Source organism: Planococcus citri, chromosome 4 (assembly GCF_950023065.1).
Source record: "Planococcus citri chromosome 4, ihPlaCitr1.1, whole genome shotgun sequence".
NCBI lineage: Eukaryota > Metazoa > Arthropoda > Insecta > Hemiptera > Pseudococcidae > Planococcus > Planococcus citri.
In genome coordinates, this window is record NC_088680.1 from 56,574,406 (window position 1) to 56,596,417 (window position 22,012).

Sequence of the window (22,012 nt, forward strand, 5' to 3'; positions counted from 1 at the left end):
ATGAATACACCACTTTGGTGAATAATTTTCAGAAATGGAGTGGTGGGATAGGGGGAGGGGTAATGGAAAACATTTTTTCTAGGGAAAGGTAGCCAATAAGATGCCCAAAATGCCAAATGATTTTTACCAATGTTTTCATAGATTTTAAATAGTTTTTTGGGGTGGTGGCGTAATTACCTGCACCTGTTGATAATTACGCCACTTTTGTAAAAAATTTTCAGGAGGAGATTGGCGGTATTGGGGGAGGGATAAGAAAAAAAATGTTTTTCGTGAAAGGTAGCTAATAAGATGTACATACTTTGAGGTGGTTCATTCACATTTTTGCCAAAGATGCATTTTAACCCCACTAAATGACCTCAAACCTTAGGGTGGCGTAATTACCTGCACTTACCTTAATTATAAGTATTGATGTTATCTATTGAATTATTAATTTTTTTTATTTTTTATTTTTTTTTAAATTGAAGGATTACAAAATTATTGTTATATTGTTATATTTTTATCATCTCAACTTTTAGGTTGAATAATTTTATAGGTTGGTAGGTAGGTAGGTAGGTACCATTATTTTTTTATTTTATTTTTTTGAACAAACTTAAACAATAATATAGGTAATTGAAAATTATCATTTTGTTGAACCAAAAACTAGGTATTCAATATTCATAATTTAACTTTTGTTGAAATGGAAAAAAAAAGAACGCAACGTGATCAAAAAAAAGTCAAAACAGACTCTTAATGCCATGAAACGGATTTTAGGCATGCATTTTGCCCTCGCTCGCTTCTCTCACCATTCATTGCCGAGTTTTTTTTTCTATAGAAGAGAAAATCCGGCTGAAAAAAAAGGTAGTCTAATAAAAACCAGAACGTGGTTTAAGAATGAAATTAAGAAATAGTGGAATATTCGAAAAAAAGGACCAATGGTAGCATTGTGCTCGTCATGTAACAGGTAAACGACCAATTGAACGGCAGTGGCGCGTAATTGCGGTGTACATAACAAACCACACCACATTTATAATATGCAGCTTGTGTTTCTGCCTCTTTTCATGTACAGCAGGTCCAGGTATAATCACTACACATATACCTTTACCTACCTACAAATATCTCAATTAACATTTGGAGGAAATCAACATATAGCCATCTATACAACGGTGCGAAAGGTTCACTCGAAGCTGAAAATTTTAACCCCCGAACCATATCTCATTTTACATAGCGATGAAATAAGAGCGAGTTTGAAAACCGCGTCGAGGCCGGAGCGCAGGAATTCTCAAAGTTTTCTCACCGCCCCGTACGTATTTTCTTCTCAACTCGTCTACGTAGTATTATAGGTAAAACGTTGTAAAAGCTCGCACAATAGTTTAATCGCGCTTTAAGTTTGCCCACATTAACGATTAAAACGAGTTGATAAAATTAAAAAACTTTTATAATATAAAAACAAGTAACTACGCAGGCGTTTTTTTTGTCTTTCCCTTTTTTTTCCTTTCTTGTTTTCATCTCACAACCATATCAACAACGACAACACTCCGCAGTTTTCCACCAGTATGTTATCAACGTTGTTTTGTTTTTCATAATGTTTAAATTTTTTACTGCGAATCTCGTGCCTATAGAATTTTATCAATACATATCAATGTGAAAATGTGATCGATACGTGTTATCAACGGTACCTAAAATTATGAAAGTACGTATCATCGATTACCTATATCATTCGCTTACTATTTTTCACCATTTTTAAAACTTCTTCTAACCTTGACCTACCGTATAAATGTCACAGCCTCACAGCTGCTGTATCTGTTTTGTCGTTCTCCTATATTTGAATCGAGCTTTCGTTCTAAAACCCATGCGTATTTGAGAGAAATACACGTAACACCGATTCTGATATTTTCTAGAAAATCTATGGTATTTTTGTTTCTTATTTTTTTCCTTTTTTTTGGTATCGTTCTAAATCCTATTATTATGAAAAATATTTTGTTGTGGGAGTTCTGAGTTAACCATTCCATAGACAGGACATTTGGAATTGGAAAATTGGATCATCTGGATTTCGTCGTTATTTGAAAACGTTAAATAGATAACACTCGTATAGTTGTAAACAAAACACGTCTTGTAAAAGGCTTTATTTTTATATCTCTTTTTTTTTTGGTGTGTTTTTTTTCCTCTACAGATTCCATACATATGGTATTCAACGTTAACGGTTTTTGTAATTATTGGAAAAGCCATTAGTAAACCGAGAGCTTTCGTCGATACTTCGATTAATGGATATATTACTGAAGTAAATATTATCATAATACAAGGTTTATTTTGAACTACTTGTAGTTTTATGGACCGATAGTTATTTGAAAAAAAAAAATTACCGTGGCTCCTTTTGGGTAGGTAAGATGTAAAATTATGTAGAAAAGTTTTAGTACGTAGAAAATTAGGAGTATACTATATTTTTATATTTTGTATTTTTTTTCTTGTTTATTGATCTAACATCTGACCTACGAGTAGGAAATGTTTTTTAAAAGGATGAGAAGTAGATACTTTCTTACCCAACCAACGTTTGAGTCTGAGTGACAAAAAATGCAGAAAATATTACACAGAAAAATCTAACACTGAAAGGTTGCCTATTTCAAATTTGCAGGAGCAAGCAGATGATATTTCAAAATTCAAAGATATTTTTTGAACACAAATTTTAATACCTGCAGATGAATTTGAACTTTTTTTTTCAACAGAAAATGAAATGATTAAATCAACACTTGAAAAAAAGAAAACATTTTTTTCAGTTTTTTTCCAAAACTTTTCAAGTATTGAGTTCCTTTTTATGACCATCAGAAAATTGCCTAAAGTTTTTCAAATCTCAATCGAACGGGTGTTCGTGAATTGATTTTACTTTTTTTTCGCGATAAATAAAATAAAATACCGAATATAATGTTATAAAGTGAATTTTCAAATAGACATCAAATTGAAGTGATTTTTGAAAAACAATGTTGGCTGTATGGAGAATCATGCCACCTAAAGTGGTTTCTCAAGTATCTGATTATATCCATATTTGGAGTACTTTTTGGAAAACAACGTTAGTTGAGTGTAAAATCATAACTCATAAGGTGGGTTTTCAAGCACATCGTATTCGTTTGGACTCGTTGTTTGAAAAACAACGTTAGCTATGTAGAGAATCGTATCTCTCTACAGTGTTTTGCTAATTTTTACTGAAATTATTAGAGCATTTGATGTATTTGTGAACTTTTTAATTATTTTAACGTCATTTCAACACGTTTTACACCACTTTTTGGAAAATTTGCTTCAAGTTCGATGAAATTTCATCAAGTTTTGATACCTTTCATTAATTTACTCAGCTTTTTGTACTTTTTTCTTATTTTCACATCAATTTTTTGGTTTTTGTGACATTCTAAATGCAATTTTTTTGAATTTCATTCATAATATTAACAACTTTCGATCAATTTCCGTAATTTTGAAGAATTTTTCGATTTTTTTAAGTTTTTTTTGAGATTTTTCTCAAATTTTCCGATGTTTTATCAAATTTTTGATTAATTTTTATAACATTTTCAAAAATTTTATAGAATTTTACTTCTTTTTTTTTCAACTTTTTTTATGTTTGTTCAAAATTTTTTTGTATTTTTTTAAACAATTTTTGCAACATTTCATTTGGTTTTATCATTATTTTTTTCTAATTCTTGAGATCATCATTATTATTTTTGGCATTTTTGCAACATTTTTCCTTGATTTTTCAATTTTGATCAATTTTTAGTCATTTTTCAATTTTTTTTTTCAAATTTTAAATACTTAAATTTTGCAATTGTTTCTTATATTTTTAAAAAAATCAATTTTTATGCTTTTCTTTGATTTTTATGCGAATTTTTCAGTTCTTTGAGGCATTTTTAATGTGTAATTTTCGCCAATTTTTGATTCATTTTTTGCAATTTGAAACTTTTTTACATCAAGTATCTGGGACTTTTTTTGCGAAATTCTGAATTTTTTGCGAAATTCAATAATTTTTAAAGTGAATCAGATTTTTTTCAACTTCTTTGTTTTGTAAACAATTTTTTGAGGAAATTTCGCCACCTTTTCTAAATTTTGTCGTTTTTGAATTTTTTTGTACTTTTCGTCTAGTTTCATGTCAATTTAACGAATATTTTTTGTCGTTTTTGAATTTTTTTGTACTTTTTGTCTAGTTTCATGTCAATTTAACGAATATTTTTTGAATGTAATTTTTGGTAAATTCCATTCAATTTTGACGGTGTTTAATCGATTTTCCGCTATTTTTTAACAACTTCTTGGTTATGTCAGGTATTTTTTTTGCAGGTTTTCTACAATTTTGTGATATTTTGTCAAGTTTTGGCCATTTTTATCAAATTTTTAAGCAAATTTTTCAAATTGCTTTCAATTTTATCATTTTTTTAAATTAATTTTTTTGATTCTTTTTTGACATTTTATGTGATCTTTACTAGATTTCATTCAATTTTGACAGTATTTGAACAATTTTGCAACGTTTTCAACAATTTTTATCTCAACTTAGGTGATTTTTCAGGTTTTTTCTCAAAATTTACTATATAATTATATTTTATCAACTTATAATATTTTTAACGAGTCTTATGGTCTTTTGACATTTTAATAAATTTTTGAGCAATCTTTACCGATTTTTTTTTAAATTTCGTTTTTTCATTAATTTTATGTATGTATTTTATGCAAAATTAAGTTTCATTTTGATAAAATTCAATTTATTTTTAGTTTTCTTTCGTGTAGTAATTTTTTTCACAATGCTTTGCTGAGATTAATGTAATGTTTCACATTTGAAGCTATTTATGCATATTTTCTTGATATTTCAACCAATTTTCTAGGAATTTTTTCAAAATTATTTTCTACATAGACTTAATTGTTCTCTTGAAGAAGTTTGTGAAAAAATGAATCCTGGAAAAGGTCTTTGTTGTAGAAATACCTTAACCAGCTCCAATAAAATAAAAATATGAACAATTTAAAGCATTTGTCACAAGTTGTCTAGTTCCAAAATTTTTCTCAATTTTAAATTAGGCACCTATTTTATTTTCTTGACGACTTGAACAATTTTTAGGAAAATAAGTTCATTTGGAAAAAAAGGCAGGCCTAGAATAGATCCATGATTTATTCTTTTTCTCCCTGAGAGATTCAGGTTTTCCTTATGAAAAATAATTCCCTCCTCTAATACGATTTTTTACTTTGAAACTTTTTTGCTTTTTATTGTTTGTTTGTTTGTTTTTTTTTTTTTTTTTGGTAAGAAACTCTAATTTAAGAAACCTTTTACAATATACGTTGGCAGATTTTAGGTAGTAGATAGATTCATATTTTATACTCGAATTCATTTTACGTATTGCTTATATCATACATTCTATAGTTGCCTATATTTTGTTATGCTTTTTTGTATGTAGATAATTTAGGTATTCATTCCATCTTTTTTTAGTTCATTTATTAATTCAACCATTGTATGTAGATGCAGCTATGCCGTATATTGCATGCAATTTGATTTCATTTGAAAGAAGTATCTTGCAAATAAAAAGCTTTAAATGCACTACAAGAGTACAAAAGTATCGCATCAATGAATTGAGAAACACTCTTGGAACTACTTAACAAAGTAAGTTTTTGTGCATCAATGATCCATGAAGTTACCTACTTAAGTACAATTAAGTTTGCCCGATTCCAGTCCCATTGGATTTTGAAACCCCCCAAAACCCATAATTTTGAAAATGAGTCAATTTCGTGAGCAAAACGAATTAATTTTTTGAAAATGAATACCTATCAAATGATAAAATGGACTTTTACAAAACAAAATCCATTTTTAGCTCTTAACAACTATTTTTCTACCTTCAAGTATAAGTAGGAAAAATTCTACGTGACCTGGCAACCTATACGAAATCATCCATAGACACGAGGCATGCAATTGCAGCGCTGCCAACAACATCCTCTCTAATAATTAGCCACGGCTTGGAGGAAAAAATAAGCCCCGGTAGCGTGCTTAATACGTACCTATCGAGCCCATAAACACAGCACGCTAATAAAAATATAAAAACACATTAAAACAATCGGTTTCGGTTGTTATCATGTCGGCGGCGTGTTTCTCTTTATGCACATGCGATTGGCAAATTAACAGCATTGCAATTTATTATTATGTTACAGAGGGTATGTTGGTCGAATGAAGCTTGCAAGGAGGAATTTCAAGCAATATTCGCTTGCAGGTGCCCGGAATGGTCTTATTGTCGAAGTCCAGGCAAATACTATAACGCTTATTGTTCCATAATGGAGACCGGTTACATCTGGATGCAAAATCCGCGAAATAACTTCACCGTTTTTTAAAGAGGATTATTCTCACCTTGTTTAGTTTATTGTTTATTTTATTGCAGCACGATATTATGTGTAAGCTTTTCTTGTGTACCAATACCAATACCAATACCAATACCAATATCCTCCTACATAAACATACATATCCAGTGGGGTGACAACGAATATGACCCGGGGAATTATTCTTTTACATCTGCTCGGTGTACTATAGTCTAGCCTACTACTAAAAATGTTCATTTCGGTTTAAAAAATAATTATTCTAAAAGTTTCGAATCGATAAAATTGGTGTTGAAACGAGACGCGGAGGTCATTGCGAAAAATAGTATGGGTTTGTAGCGGGTGCGACTGCGAACGCAGCTTCCCACGACGGTCTGGTAGGAAATGTGAGGTGTTCGGTATCGTTACAATTAAGTGTTGTGATTCTGGCTACGAACTTCTAGCTATTTGAGTGAACGAAACAGTTCATTCTGAGGGACGACTGATGCAAAAATCTAATTCCTGAAATCAATTTGTTGATAATTTTTTGAATTTTACATTCCATAACTTGGTAGGTGTGATGTTTGAAAAGAAAATTAAAATCATCTAAAAAAGTGCCTAATTTGCTGGGCAGCAGATGCCAACTTCAAAATTTAGGCGCTTTGAAATTTTAGAAATTATTTAAACAAACAATTCCAAAGTGAACTCTCCTCCCCCCCTCCTCCCTCCCCATCAATAAAATCAATGAGGCACATTATATTCAAACACATTTTTTTTTTCAATTTTGAAAATAGATTGTGAACCATCAGAATATATAAGATAGAAAAAATTATTCAAAAAATTGCAGCTACACAATTCTCAATTTTCTCAATTCTTTTCTAAAAAAAAAATCAATAAACAATTTTAGTCTTTAGAGAATTTTTTCAAAAGTAGATCATTCTTACTTTCAATTCATTTTGGAGGATTTTTAGAATTTTATCACAATCTTCAAAAAAAAATGTCATGACTTGTAATGGATTTGTTGATGATTGGCAAGTACATACCATATGTAAATGTATACTGCGGTCTAATTTAAAACTCACGAATTTTTAATTTTATTTAAACTGAATTTCTTGACTGTTTTCAAAAAATCTATGTAGGTACTAAAGGAATTTCTGTTGTTTTTTTTCAATCTTGGAAGATTTTGAACTAAGAAGTGGAGACCTGAAGGGAGAGGAGCAAAGAAGTTCTTACGAATATGTCATTCATCGCATTTTTCGAAGACTTTCAGTATATTTTTTATGAAATTTTCCAATTTCGAATTTATCTTGGTCGAACTTTGCCTTGATTTCAATGAAATTTCCTGATTTATGATGCATTTCTTGATGGTTTTTAAAGGACTGTTATTTATTTAATCAATAATCATCGTTATACGAGTAACTACACAAAAATGGGTTGCAAACGATTTTGAGAAAATAAATTTGAATAATAATTTTATTTTCGAAATTCAGATTCTATGAATAGAATTGACGTTACAAAATTTTTGTCATTTTCTCTACTTTGAATCTGAATATAGGTGTCTAAAAAATCCTGAAGATTTTCAGGATTTATATATTTTTGTTGGTAGTATTTTTGGTGTTGGAATATGAAAAAATTTTGGAATGAACTCTCTTCGGACTAAATTCTGATTTTCAATTTCAAGGGTTTTTCAAACAATTTCAATGTATTTTTATTCAATTTTTGGATAAATTTTCATAATTTTTTGAAATAATTTCGAACTCATGTCGTTATCTATTAGAATATGCAAATACTTATAAAAAGTAATTGACAAAATCATGACTGTTTTTTTTTTTCATTTTCGCCATTTATTAATTTTTAAGAATTCGACTCTGAAAATTCTTATTTTGAGATTCATATCGAAAGTGATTCTCAAAATGTTAGAAAAATCAAAAAATGTGCAAAAAAAAGTAATTTACAGAGTTCAAGCCGTTTAGCATTTTTTGCAAAATCCACATGAAAAGTTCTACTTGTATTCTGAGAATTTTGAAAATTTTTAGAAGATCGAATTGAAGGTCACATATGGCAAAAATTTCGAAACATTGAATTAGAAAAAAATAATTGATTTTTATTGATATTTTTAATCGAATTGTTCGTCTTTCAATGCTCGTTGTTCTTTTCAATTGGTGGAGTATCTCTGAAAATAAGGTGTAGATGAAAAGTCGTCTATCCAGATCTGATCTGATCTGACCAGGTAAAATCAGAAGCTAGATCAAAGTTGATCGGATTGCAATGAGACCTGTTCTGACCTGATCAGATCCAATATGGCGAAATCTGATCAGATGTGATGAGATCCGAACCTGTAACCTGTCCAGATGCAATTAGGAGTAAATCTGATCAGATCTAATAAGACTAAATTTTCCATTGGATTATATCAGTTGTATTTCGACATAATTAGATCTAATCCTTCTTTTTTGAATTAGAAATTTTCATCCAAAAATATGTAAAAATTAACATTTTTGATAAAGCAGGACCTTTGGTAGGTAATTAGAGAGGAATAAAATTGAGAAAATGAGAAAAAAGTGAGTAGGTACATATTAAGTTTTTTTTAGGTTAGTACATATTTTTAAAAAAATATACGAAATGCAAAATTTGAAAAAAAAACAAAGCAAGACTACTTAACTTCATTTCAAAAACAAAAATACCCAATTTCTTATGATTTTTTTTTCAAATTTAAATTTGTAAAAATACATAGCTTGTGTTTGAAAAATGAAAAAAAAACATCAAACGATCTTAATAAATTAAAAATTAGCTTTTCTAACGCCTTAAATTCGATGAAGATTTTTAAAATTACATTTTTTTTTTCAATTTGTTCGTAGCTCTTTTCGATTTGAAACTTTTGCAGAACCTCATCCATTTAAATTGTGTGCATTTTTTGATGTATTATCCCCTCCCCCTCCCCCCACTTTTTATCCTCACAAAAATCAAGTTTAACCTTTTCTTCTTCAATCAAGGTTCGTCTTTTCAATTTTAAGTATAGGTAGTTAGGCAACGTTAGCAACGTGTTCATTTAGAGTTTTCTTTATTGGTATTCGATTTTCGATTGTTTCCAAATTTTTAGTTGTGCCACTTTTCCCCCTCCACTTTAGTCATCCGGTCTAAATGAAAATTAGCCAGGTAAATTTTCAATAATCAATATATAGGATTTCTTGAAAATAAAAAATGAAATAAATACTGTTCACTGAAAACAATTACTCGTATCTGCAACTCAGCAACAATGAAGTTCGATTTCAAATAATGATTTTCCAGCCAGGAATTTGAAAAATTCTTCTTTCAAACTACCGAAATGAACATTGGGAAACGAATGGGGGGGGGGGAGCTAGGGATCAAACGATTTCTATTATACAAATAGGTACTTCCTTTCATTGTCACCCTATAAATAATATGCAGACAATCAACACCTTTTACCTATACATATACTATTACTTATTTTATTTCGTTGATCTCATTAGTTATCTTGCTCAATGATTCACACACATGCGTAATACACAATTGTACCTGGATTTTGAAAAAGACTTTTTGTATTATTAGAAAATTGTAAAGCATTACTCTGCTAACCTTAGAGGAAGAAGAAGTACCACATTTATATTGTATGTATACATAATACCGATGCAATATGATTTTTACTTAATGTGTACCTATTTTTATTTGTCATTTTTACTAATGTTTATTTTAGAATTTTCTGAATACATTTATAGCTGCGATGGATGATGATGACGATGAACATATAAAAAGTGTGTTAAGTCTAGAAGGCGGAGGAAAAGGAGGAGGAGGAGTAAATAAAAAAGACCATCGCAGCGTGTTAATAATATGACAAAGCGTGAAATGTGAGCATCGTTGCCGAATAATCCATAACAACCCCGAGACATTTTCCCATTACCTTTATACCGCCGATCGGTCGTCTTCTTTTTATCAGGTTGTTTATCTGTGAGACAGGTTCTTATATTTTGGATTAGTCTTTCAGGCGTGTTCGGTAATCCGTGCTGCATTTTGTCTAGCTTGTCATTTTTATTGTACGAGCTTTCCATTGTACGTACCTAACCTACGTACAACTACATAGTATATCTGTAGAACTGTACGTTGTAGAAGACGTACGCCTTCTTTTTCTATATCTGTTGCACTATGCAGAGATGAGGACTAGACCGGCATCAGGAAAAAAGAATAATGGAAAAAATCTCACATATAGGGGCTGACAAGGAAACACGATTTCATTTCTACACCTTCACCTTTCATTGAACGTCATACAATGTCGTGGCCGCGCGCTTATCATAAAGCGTTGAATTTAAATTACATAACGAATATTTTGGTTGTGTCATGATTCTCGCTATAGCATCATGGCATCGCACATCTCTGGATAATTTTTACTTTTCTTCGTCTCGTCTTGATAAATTTATGCGTAAAATGATTAAGATTGAGACGAGTTAACAAGTTGACCGTTGGCTGGCATGGACGCGTCGCCTGCACCTTCGACGCCTCTATTTTTTTGGTACACGAGCACGTCAATCAGCTCTAGATTATGGCAGCGATGAGGATGGCGATGGCCACTACCTGTACGAAAAGTATAATATGAGTGTGAGTGAGGTGTACTGTGTGATGAAAAATTGCTGTTTATAGTACCAACGTGTCTCACTCTCTGGCTCTTTGTCTGTTGATGTGATTGTGTCTGGAAACTCGTTATAATAAGTAAGAAGTGCGCCAGTATGTGTACATAAGTAAGTTTATGAGTGATGGTTTCAAATTAAAGATAACCTACCCCCTTCTTTGGCCTCATCTGCAGCATTGAATGACCATAATGGCTTATAATGGTTCGGTATAAATAGGTACTCTTCTTAGGTATACACGGTATACCTATTTAACTAGGCACTCGTTTATTTTAGTGAAAAATAAATGTATGTACTTAGGCTCTGTGGATCGTCGGAGTAATTTTGTGTTTTGTAATTTTTTCCCTTGTTGGTGAACGATTTGTTGAAAGGAGATTGTTTTTGCTTTAAATACCTCCGAACCATTATCTCCGGTCATCGCATGCAAATCCAATGACCTGGCAAAATTGACTAAAGATATAAGAGGCTGTGCGCATTACTATAGGTACCTATACATACAGTCTATAACAATTGGAAAATCATCGCGTGGTGTTTTTTTTTCCTCTCTGTTATCGAGAGTGAACAGTGAACACAATGGTTTGAAAAACTTGATCTGAATCTGATATTATAAGCAAAATTGTACAGGATACGAGTACCGATCTCGACTTTGGAAATTTTATCTTCAACACTTCGATTTTGACCCTGAAACTGAGCGAACTATGCACGACATGGTGTTATAATGTGGCAAATATCATTTTTAATAGGTACGTACCTAGAGCTACCAACTAAAATTTCAATGCCGTCGAGCAGTTGAAATTTCATACAAAATTTTGCTTGATGAAGTTGAAATGATCAAATTCAACTTAATAACCTGTTTGCAACATGTTGAGTTGATTGGAGGTGGCTTGAAGCTATTCTTGAGCCTCCAAAAAACTTTTTTGAAAATTTAGATTTAAAAAAATCCTAAAACTTATTTAATTCAACTTTGAAAAAAAAAGTTTTTCATCAAAATTAAGTACCAAGAAATCTCACCTTTTTTTTGCCAAAATTGGAAAAAATTCTCCTTTTTTGTAAAAATTGTAAAAAAGATCCATTTTTTGTTAGAATTGCCACGAAGTGTATTTTTTTTTGCAAACATCCTTGAAAAACGGATTTTTTCTGAAAAATTCTTATATTTGGACATTAAGTTTTGTGAAAGTGGAAAATTCATTCAGGGAATATTCATTCGAGAAATCAGATTCTCAAATTCAGTCATCAGAAGAAAAATTTTGGGAAAAATTTGTTCGGTGAGCCGAGAGATTTTCCCAGAATCTGACATAAGTAAGTACTCGTGTACTTGACCAATAACTCAACAATTTCTCAAAATCACTTTCTACCGATTCAGAACTGCAAATTTTTTCAAACTTTAAATTATTATTACTGCTCCTCAATTATTTTACAGCGCTGGAGAACATACAAGTTTGCAATTCCAAACCAGCCAAAACCGATCTTAGAAAAATTGTGTGTAGGTAAGTAATCGATCAAGAAGTTCAATTACGAGTTACGAGCCCTAATTATTGCATCTAAAACTAAATTGGATAGCTTTTAGGGTATTTTTCGAAAATCTGGAATTTTCAAAAAGTTGCCGGGGGGTTGCAGAACAACTCAAAACAGTCTGGAAAACCATTTTTAATCAATTCAGAGGGTCTAAAATAGGGTAACTTTCAGTTTTCTGTATCAATTTGGGGAAATTTTTTTTGCATTTTGGGCTGAAAGATTTTTAAAAACTTGCCAAAAATTGAAAAATAAGCACATTTTAGCACTTGAAATCTTGGCTGTTGATGTACATACATATTTTCGCATGATCTTTTGATTTAGAGTACCTACCTAAGAAATAATAATTCAAAGTTGTTAGTACCTAACTCGAGAAAGGGGAAGCTTTTCTACAACGAGATTTTAACCGATTAGGAAAATCATAGGAAAATACTTATGCACATAATTGTAAGTAATCTGTGTAGGGTTTCCTAAAATGAAAATTTTTCGACTATATAGGTACTCGGTTTGAAATTCGAATTATCTACTATTTTTTAACTTCTCAGTATAATATAATAAAATTTTTATATCTAATTCATTTTTTTGTTTTTTTTTTTTGAGAAAGAGAATTTTGAATTTTGTTAATTTACTTTTAGAAACCAGAAAAAAGAGTAGCTTAAGGGGGTGCTCTACGTTTGTTTGTTTACTTCTTAGCATACTCGCGGGCAGAGATTAGACATTTTTCAAACGCATTTTTTTATTAGTTGGAGATGGAGAAAGTGAATAAATGAGTGAAAACGTTATTACTGTATTGAAACAACATCATAAAACTTTGAAACAAGCAAAACGATTAAAATATAATGAATTCAGACGATTCTCCATATTCGAGCATTCATTGTCAGTCATCACAGCATAATTCTGAAACTACTGAACAGAATTTGATGAAATTTGAATATGTTGTGCAGAAATGAATTCCCGACAACTTGACGTTGCCCTTTTTTTGATTAATTTTGTTAAATCAAAGTTATAGCCATTTGAAATTTTCAAATGGCAATATCTCCAAAAATACAAAGAAATTTGAAAAAAGGGCAACGTCAACCTCTCTGGACCATTTTTATGCACAATATGTCCAAATTTCATCAAATTCTGTTCAGTAGTTTCAGAATTATGGTGTGATTACTGACAATGAATGCTCGAATATAGAGAATCGTCTGAATTCATTATATTTTAATCATTTAGCCTGTTTCAAAGTTTTATTATGTTGTTTCAATACAGTAAACAGTAATAACGTTTTCACTCATAATTATTCACTTTCATTCTCTCCAACTAATAAAAAAATGCGTTTGAAAAATGTCTAATCTCTGCCCGCGGGTATGCTAAAAAGTAAACAAACAAAAGGTAGAGCACCCTCTTAAGAAAAAGACTCGATGAATACAAATCATAAGTCAACAGATCAAATTTTTGATTTAAAAAAAAAATGGTTTCCTAATTTTAATTTTTTTGATCAAAAATGTGTACTAGAAAAACTTCGATTTTTGCAATCGTTTTAATTTTCAACGTGTTTTTCACTTTAAAAATTTCGTTTTATCGAATTCTCGTTGCCTTCAGAAATGTGTAAAAATTCAAATCACATTTTTTTTAGGGAAGAGGGACATATTTTCATATACGTAAAATTTACACATAAAAAACTATTAAAAACTTGCATTTTTATAAAAATGGACCAATTTTAGGAATTCCATAGCTTTTGTTTCATTTTCAATAAAGATCTCAAATTTCTGATGGAGTGATTTCCAATCAACGCAACTATATAATCAAAACTTAAGATACCTGGGTATACCTGATGTTGAAAGAAAAATGAATTTCTGGAATCTGGATAAGACTGATGCCTTCCACATAATAATTATGCAACACTCATTGAATTATGTATGATTGCTTGCTCAAACTTTGGACTACAGGAAAAAAATGTTGATTAAGAGCGATTTCATTTCATTCATTTTTTGCAGAAATACCTAATCTAATGAATTGATTAATGGGGAGTGGGGACTTTGATGAAAAATGGTCAAGTGATTGTCTTTAGACCACACATTATTCCACCAAATTTGCAGCATCCAAAATTGACTAGGTAAAAGTCCTGCAGTTGGAAATTTTAACACTAAAAAATACAAAAATTTCTTCTTTTCAAAAAAAAAAAATCATTTCTCAAGAGTCAAAAATGTGATCCTAACATGTTTGTTCATCAGAATTCATAAAAATTGAAGGAGCGAAAAATGTTCTCATTTTCATACTTATACCTATACATTTATATCATAAAATATGAAAACTTTGTTTCTAATGATTAAAGACCAAACAATTCCCAAAATACCAAAAAAAATTTCAATGAATTTAATTTGAAAAAAAATTGATCTTAATCGGCATTATTACCAATGTATTGTAATGAAATCATATTTGGCTCCTTGAATTTTGAAGACAAACAAAAAAATAAAAATTGATCAACGTGTTTTAATAAGGTAGGTAACTTCAACTCGAAGAATCCGCAGAGATGCAATTTTTCTGGTGCCAATGTCTTTTGACTGTAGAAATTTTTGCATTCAAAATTTTAGAACTTTTGTTTTGTGATTTTTATTGCACCTCTTATCTAAATACAAAACTGACAGCTAAAGTTTTGGTGGCATAGTATATGGCTCAATGATCACCACCTAGACTACTTTCCATCAAAATTCCCATGAGATCGCCAAATAGTTCTATTTTTAGTGACGTAAGTTTTTTTGAATTTTCCGAAATAGTTCAAAATTGCGAGAAATTGTGCTAGAAAAATAGAATGGCTCTCAGTTGATTTTTATTTCATAATAACAATAACACGTCTCCGATCATATTTAATTCACAATCATATTTGGAGTAAGGATAATAGTCCAGTAGGTATAGTTACTAACTATTTCTAAAGATCCATGTTTTTTTTTGTTTTTTTTTTTCAAAAAAATGTCTCGAAATTCCGAAGTGTACGTTTGAGCAGTCACACTCACAACTCTAGAAATCATCTTTCAATTTCATTGATTATCTTATCACACCATCGGATTTTGAGGATCACTACATGATTGGGAAAAAGTGTTTTTTTAGACCAAAATGTTTTCAGAAAAATGCGAAGTTTTAAGTTTGTTCCTCCTCTTTCAAAAAAAAAAAAAAAAAAAAAACAGAAAAAAATTTCCTATTTATGCCAATAATATTCAGCTTTCAACAGTGGTTGTGACTCAAATGTTAGAAACGAGATTTCTTAAAATAATGACCATAAAATCTTTTTTTTTTTATTACTAAAATAATGCAATTTAAAGAATAATTTTTAAAATTTCAAGTATTTTTTTGTGAGCCATTCAATGAGCAAAATTAGTAGCTGAGTTACTGATTCTAAGTATTTTCTCGGATGGCGGGATGAAAGGGTAACTGACGAAAAATATTATTCGAAGAAGTAAAAAATAACAATTATTTTGAAAGCAAGAAATAAGACATCAACATTTCAAATTTCAACTGACTTATATACAGAGAGAAAAAAAATAAGTAAAAATATTGACACCAAATTTTTAATAGCTATAATAATTTTACAGCAAAATTTTTACAATTTCAGTATCCAAAAATTTTTTAAATAAATTTTTAAAAAATATTACCCGAATAATCTCAGCTTTTGTTATAAATCGTATCGCCGCCTATATTTTTAAATTCTCGATATCCCATTGGCCTATCTCGAAACCTAAAACCGTTTAAAAGAATTCGTCGTAACCGGATCGTTGAAATTTCAATAATTTTCGAATAGAATAAAAATTTCGAAAAGTAGTTACCTACCTCGCTCTCGATACTCTTTCATAATGTCTGTCGGCACATTCGAAACAAAGTTGTTGAGTTCCACTGAAATAAGCTACATCGGTAATCAGATCGTGGCAATGAGCACAAAACGGTTTCATCTGAAAATTTGTGAATTTTGACATTACAAATGACATTCGTCGTAGATACATATTTAATTTTGTTGAACATACCTACACCTACGACCTATGAGAAGAACGAAATGTAGGTAACGAGAGACACGTAAGTATAAGTATTGAAAATAAATGTACATGTGTAGTTTGACACTACTGCGATGAAATTTTCCACCATTTTTAAACGGTAGAATAGCGTGTTAATTAATAATTTATCGATTTCGCTGTTAAATACTTACCAAGTGTCGTCTGAAGCGTTTATTTCGATGACATATCCGCCTACTCGTTGCGATATTGTTTAGTGGCACAAGAGCGTTACAATGATTAGAATTTAAATTGATATTTTGTAATTGATTTTGACACAGTTGAATAGCCTTATCGTTGCTGTTATCTTGACTAGGTGATTCTCGAATTTGCTCCGATGGTTGAATTTGTGGTACCTCTTTTGATGGTTCGGTTCGAGTCGTCTCTGGTTGATGACGATCTTCCTTTGGTTGAATTTCGACTACGTTATCTTCATCATTTTTTTGCGAATCTTGCAAAATTATACTACGAGTGGTTGCCAAATTATGATCTATGGTGCAAGGTTTCGTGATTTCCGTAGGACTCTCTGGTTCCTCTGGATGTGGTTTTGGTGCACGTATCAAAGATTTTGATCTCTTATCATCGTTCGGTTCTGCTATCGGTTCCATGGATAAGTTCAAATTCTGCATATCAGCTTTATACATTTCTTCGAGTTTTTGTTTCTCGATTTCGAACGATTTGTTTTTAAATTGCTGAAATTTAGTTTGCGTGAAACGAATGGCGGGTGGTTTGAGACTTTCGGGGTTTTTCATCGTTCTATTCACAGCTTCGTTGACGATTTCGATGCTTTGTCTGAGGAATTTCATACGTTGCACGATGTATTCTTGATCCGGATCTTTTTTTTGTTGTAATTTTACGCTGAGTTTTGGTACGAGTTTTCGTTTTTTCTTGGCTGAGATGGTGACGTTGGTCTTGGGATCGAATGATTTTCTCGACTTGGCTAATAATTGTGTTTTATTGGAGGAAAAAATGTCGGCGAATTTGTCGTGGTTGTTGATTCTACCGGTGAAGTCTCTTACGTATTTCGCTCTTGCTACGCCTGTTAATGGTGCTGCGATTGGTCTTTCCATAATTTTACGACTGATTTACTTATAGTAGATGTTCATCTGCGAAATAAAGGAAAAATGACATTATATTACTTATATCGTCTAATGAGCAAACATATTGTGGAATGCACTGAGCTGAATATTTTCCTATCTGCTTTTGAAAGGTTTATTTAACGTCAGAAAGGTGTTTTTACGTAGGCTATGACGTACCTATCTCTACCTACCTACTTACCTATGCACAATAGTTTCTCTCTTGTCTCTTTGTTAATTTTTTTGTTTTTACTTGTAGGTACTGACCTACCTACGTGTTTTTCGAAGTGTAGGTATTAGTGACTGGTTTTGACAGCTTCATTTTTATTATCTTTCAACGGGTAAGGTTACCGGATGTTACGAATGAATTGCTCATAATGACGCTGAAATCGAAAATTTCAACTTGGAGAACCCCTGAAATTATGAAGATAACTGGATGGAAATAGTTTTGGGTTGTTCTCTCAAAAGTGATCCAAAATGAGTTATTTTGAGATTACAACAGCTCCTTTATTCCCTTTTAGTCGCGACTTGAAGACTTACAGATGACAACGAAGGTGCTTAATTCTCACAATTTTGAGAACCCCTAAATTGGTTTGAAATTCGATGAATTTGATCTCCGAAAATATGATGGTAGTTATTTATAGGATGAGGAATAAAGCCCTTTTTTGACGGTAGGTGTGCAAAAATTTGATGTTTTTCTAGTTCCATTTTTTTTTTTTTTTTTTTTTTTTTTTTTTTTTTTTAAATTCAATGACTAATGAAGGTGAAAAATGTATGATTTTTTTTCTTCACAAAGTTGCATTTTTCATGGGGTATTTGTGGCTACTGTGAAAGGGATTGAGATAAAACGAATAGGGTTATTTTCAATTTCTATGTGAAAAATTCCTCAAAATAAACTTACTTTTTGAAAAGAATTTTGCCCACTTCTCCTAGACATTTTTTTTAAAAACTTTTAAGAGCTTTGTACCTGAAGACATGCACTGTTTAAAAGATCAGAGAAAATTATTTTGACGTAGAAATTGGAAACTTTTTTAAAAATATATTTTCAAAACTCTTCAAGCAAAATCAAAATCACTCAAGGAGACTGCGTAGAAATTTTTTTTTAAAATGGGAATTATTTAGAGGAATTCTGAACTAGAATTTCCACATTTTTGAATAATTGCATTTTTTTTGTACTTTTATACTTGAAGTGATTCATTTTTAATTTTTTTATAATTATTAATTTAATGTGGGGTCATTCCATGTCAGCTCAACCAAAAAAAAAGCGATGTCTTTCGAGTTCGCTCAAATTTTTCTTACAATATATACCTACCCATCCAGTAAGTAAGAACCCCGCAATTAGTTTGGTCCCAGCACCCTCAGGGGGCGGGTGGGGGAGCTTCCATTATTTTCACATTGTCTCGAGGTACTCAACTTCAGCAGCCCATTCCTCCAAAACTAAGATACTTTGATCAAAACTGATTTTACAGTTCGAAAGGACATTAAATTTTGAACTTTTTAAGCATTCTGAAATTTTCAAAAGTTGAAAGTTCAAATTTCAAAATGGCGCTGTAAGTGGGAGCTACCATTTAAAATGTTGAAAAAATTTCCATAGATGTACATTTTGATACTTTTTCGAAATATTTAGGTTTCGAGATGGCACTCTTTGACAGGAGGGGAGCACCCCCACCCCCAATTTTGAGCGAAATTTTCGAAAGAAAATCTGGGGCATGTGATACATCGAATTCTATGTTTTAAGTAACGCTGAACACGAATATGACGTCAGATTTTTGATAGGACTCCATCCACGGCCCCCAGCACCTCCCCAAAGGGGGTAAAAGTTCAAAAAGGCGTTTTGTTTGTGTGACACATGGAATAGTATGTTTTTGGTGACGCCGAACACGAATATGACGTCAGATTTGTGGTTGGATCCCATCCACGGGGCCCCAACATTTTTTTTTGACTTTTACCTATTGGTGGAGGTTCTGGGGGGGCCTGGGTGGAGTCGATTCGAAAAACTAAGGCAATATTCGTGTTCAGCGATATCGAAAACATACTATTTCATGTGTCACACGAATGTGACCATTTTTTGGGGGGTTATCCCCTTTGGGGTGGCGCTGGGGGCCGTGGACGGCTCCTGAGGGGGCTGGGACCAAACTGATTGCGTCTTTCTTACTTACTGGGTGGGTACATATTGTAAAAAAAATTTGAGCGAAATCGAAAGACATGACTTTCAAAATCGCCTTTTTTTGGTTGAGTTGACATGGAATGACCCAATTTATTTTGGAGGATTTTTAGAATTTCATCACAATCTTCGAAAAAAATGTCATGACCTGTAATGGATTTGTTGAGGATTGAATTTTTAATTTTTATTTAAATTGAATTTCTTGGCCGTTTTCAAAAATCTGTGTACCTACTAAAGGAATTTCTGTTTTTTTTTTTTTTTTTTAAATCTTGGAAGATTTTGAATTAAGAAGTGGAGACTTGAAGGGAGAGGAAAAAAGAAGTTCTTACAAATATGTCAATTTTGTCACAATTTTTGAAAATTTTTCTTACCTTTTTTCATCTTTAGCGCATTTTTCGAAGACTTTCAGTAAATTTTTTATGGAATTTTCCAATTTTTGAATTTATCTTGGACGAACTTTGCCTTGATTTCAATGAAATTTCCTGATTCCTGATGCACTGGGCATTGCATTTAAAACTTTTTAAGCATTTTGAAATTTTCAAAATGGCGCTGTAAGTGGGAGCTACCATTTAAAATGTAGAAAAAATTTCCATAGATATACCTTTTGATGCTTTTTCGAAATATTCATGTTTCGAGATGTGATCTCTTGATGGTGAGGAAGCACTCACAAGCAGCCTCACCCCCAATTTTGGGCTAAACTTTTGAAAGAAAATGTGAGGCATGTGATATATCGAATTCTATGTTTTTGGTGACGCTGAACAAGAATATGACGTCAGATTTTTGATAGGACTCCATCCATGGCCCCCAGCATCTCCCCAAATGGGGTAAAAGTTCAAAAAAATGTTTTGTTCGTGCAACACATGGAATACCTAGTATGTTTTTGGCGACATCACTGAACACGAATATGATGTCAGATTTTCTATTTGGACCCCATCCACGGCTCCCAACAATTTTTTTGGACTTCTACCTATTGGGAGAGATTCTGGGGGCCATGGGTGAGGTCGATTTAAAAAACTATGGCTATATTCGTGTTCAGCGATATCGAAAACATACTATTTCATGTGTCACACGAATGTACGTAATCCTTTTTTTTGGGGTTACCCCCTTTGGGGAGGTGCTGGGGGCCATGGACGGGTCCAATCAAAAATCTGACGTCATATTCGTGTTCAGCGTTACCAAAAACATAGAATTCGATACATCACATGCCCCAGATTTTGTTTCGAAAGTTTAGCCCAAAATTGGGGATGGGGGTGCTCCCTCGCCATCAAGAGATCACATCTCGAAACTTGAATATTTCGAAAAAGCATCAAAAGGTATATCTATGAAAATTTTTTCGAAATTTTAAATGGTAGTTCCCACTTACAGCGCCATTTTGAAATTTGAACTTTCAATTTGAAAGTTCAACTTCCAACTTTTGAAAATTTTAAAATGCTTAAAAAGTTCTAAATGCAATGCCCTTTTGAACTGTGAAGTCAGTTTTGATCAAAGTATCATAGTTTTGGAAGAATGAGCTGCTGAAGTTGAGTACCTCGAAACAATGTGAAAATAATGGAAGCCCCCCACTCACCCCCTAACGTTGGTTGAGTTGACATGGAATGATCCTGTAGGATACTTATTGTTGCTAATATTTATTTTTATATTTGTTTTATTTAATTATATGCATGTAGGTACTTATATAAATTAAAATAATCTGAATAATTTCAATTCTATAAAATTTATTTTATTTTTTAATCTGTTTGATTTTTGGAGCGTTCTTTTGCAGGAAGGACAACATTGTTAGGAAGACTGGGAAAAATGTTGAAAATTCTAAATAATTCTTTTTGACTTTTTGAAAATTTTGATGGCTGTTGTACCTACTACTTAATTTTCAATTCATACACCTAAAATTTTCAGATATTTTTTAGAAATTAATAACCAACAACTTCGAGTACAGGAAGCAAATAAAATCACGCAAGTGTGTGACGAATTCAGATTTTCCTCCGCTCCTCTCATCTCTCCAAATAACTACTGCTAATCAATTACTGGTTCACTGAAAGATGAACAGAAATCTCCGAAGTGTTTTTTTTTAAAAACACATCCAAAAAGTCCATAAAATATACAGTACCTCAAGGTGTTGGAAAATTGTCAAGATTTTTAAATTGAATTTTCCATGGTACCAAATTCAGCCGCAGAAAAATCAAAAAATTGATTTGGAAACTGAAGTTTATACCTATTTCCTTTTCCTAGTCATATTTTTATTTTATTTACTTTCTAAGGCTCCTTCATTATCTACCAATAAAGTATAATTATGTTTCCAGTATTTTTCCCCCCTGAAAAAATTAAGAAAAA

The 22,012-nt window shown here is 31.6% G+C and overlaps 2 protein-coding genes across 2 annotated transcripts; one reads left to right on the forward strand and one right to left on the reverse strand.

The window, feature by feature from the left end:
• Positions 1–1,294: 1,294 nt before the first annotated feature.
• Positions 1,295–9,943, forward strand: LOC135842912 (uncharacterized). The gene is made up of 3 exons (XM_065360599.1): positions 1,295–1,669; positions 2,150–2,257; positions 6,133–9,943. The coding sequence occupies exons 1-3, from the start codon at positions 1,664–1,666 to the stop codon at positions 6,307–6,309; spliced, it is 291 nt and encodes a 96-aa protein (XP_065216671.1). The 5' UTR covers positions 1,295–1,663; the 3' UTR covers positions 6,310–9,943.
• A 5,427-nt stretch (positions 9,944–15,370) lies between these two features.
• On the reverse strand, positions 15,371–18,221 carry LOC135842283 (uncharacterized). The gene is made up of 3 exons (XM_065359661.1): positions 16,600–18,221; positions 16,230–16,348; positions 15,371–16,137 (listed from the first exon to the last, which is right to left on the reverse strand). The coding sequence occupies exons 1-3, from the start codon at positions 17,512–17,514 to the stop codon at positions 16,065–16,067; spliced, it is 1,107 nt and encodes a 368-aa protein (XP_065215733.1). The 5' UTR covers positions 17,515–18,221; the 3' UTR covers positions 15,371–16,064.
• Positions 18,222–22,012: the final 3,791 nt, after the last annotated feature.